This window comes from Plasmopara halstedii (genome assembly GCF_900000015.1).
Source record: "Plasmopara halstedii genome assembly, contig: Scaffold_2386, whole genome shotgun sequence".
Classification (NCBI taxonomy): domain Eukaryota; phylum Oomycota; class Peronosporomycetes; order Peronosporales; family Peronosporaceae; genus Plasmopara; species Plasmopara halstedii.
The window spans coordinates 1,956,446-1,957,737 of record NW_020189293.1 but is presented as its reverse complement, the minus strand read 5'-3'; the positions used below and the strand labels follow the sequence as shown (position 1 = coordinate 1,957,737).

The following is a 1,292-nucleotide window of genomic DNA, read 5'->3' as shown; positions in this document are numbered from 1 at the left end:
TCTCAATTGCCTGACACACATTGACAAAGTCCCAACATGGTTGTTATATTGTCGTAACCGAACTTGGATGTTTAGCATTCCGCATTTGCTGTTTTATCGCTGAATCTCCTTGTTAAGCACCATTAATAAAAAGTTGCTGATGCAAGACGTGTCGAAATTAGTTTAACAATCTAGATTTATAATTTCGGGAACATCCAAGCAAGCAAGTACTGGATAATTTTGCATATTATATTTTCATTTCCTAGAAGTTTTAGGCAACTCTTTCATACTGGGATTGTTCCCAAGATACTGAGTATAAGGCAGGCATTTCTTGAGGTAATTGCTCACCAGGCATTTTGATGAAACTCACGCTTCAGATATTACCAAGTCTTTTTGTTAGTTTATGGAATCGGTAAAGCCGAACTCCAATCCTCTTCCATGATTTTGGGCTGCTGAGATCTCGTGATGTGACGTTGTTCAAATATGTTACATTCGTACCTGGACTGGAAGATTATTTGAATCCTTAGCAATTTAGACCAATTTTCGATACGATTGGTCTGTAAGCAGTTTGACTGCAAGTTCCGAGCGTCGAAGTGTTAAGTCTTCGCATCAAGAGAACCTATGCTACGGATACAAACCCATTGAGTGGCAAAGTTTGGTTCTAGATGCAATAGACATGTTATTGAACGGTGGTCGCCGAAAGTAGATGCTGATAAGAGAGAATACTTTAACATAGGCAGTTGATTTGTTGTTGAAAGTGCTAGCTAAATTCTGCGCGGCCGAGTCTTCGTCTGGAAATGCATTTCTTTGTCTCGAAAATGCAACGAAATGCTTTTTTCACAAGTATCATCACTACAAATGCACTGAAAAAAAATGATCACTGGACGCTTTTCGCAAGAACTATCATACGCTGCAAGTTCTGACAATTTAATCATCATATAACAACAATCTATACATTCTGCCAGATTTCTCGTCATTCAATGTCACCTTTTATGAAGCGAAGTATCGTTTAAATCTGCTCGTGCTTTTTTCATCACGTTTTTCTCGTTACCGAGGCCGAGTCTTTGGAGTTTGTGAAGTATATTACGCAAGATATGTTTCTGAGTCGTGGAATGATTTCGTGTTTGTTTTATTTTGTAACTTTTGTATCGCTTGCAGTAAATGCTATCTCCATGCATACGAATACGAGCAAAGGAATCAAAATGAAATGAAATGCAAAAATTGGGTTATGATATCTATGCATGACGATAGTTGACTTGCGTGTGGTTTTATTCTGTCACTTTACTTGATGGGCTTGGCAGCCAAATTTACGT

The 1,292-nt window shown here is 38.2% G+C and overlaps 1 protein-coding gene across 1 annotated transcript; it reads left to right on the top strand.

The window, feature by feature from the left end:
• Positions 1–462: 462 nt before the first annotated feature.
• PHALS_03863 (uncharacterized protein) lies at positions 463–685 on the top strand (the record flags this gene model as incomplete). Its single annotated transcript, XM_024718158.1, has 2 exons — positions 463–473; positions 547–685. The coding sequence occupies 2 exons, from the start codon at positions 463–465 to the stop codon at positions 683–685; spliced, it is 150 nt and encodes a 49-aa protein (XP_024583584.1).
• Between the last annotated feature and the right edge of the window lie 607 nt (positions 686–1,292).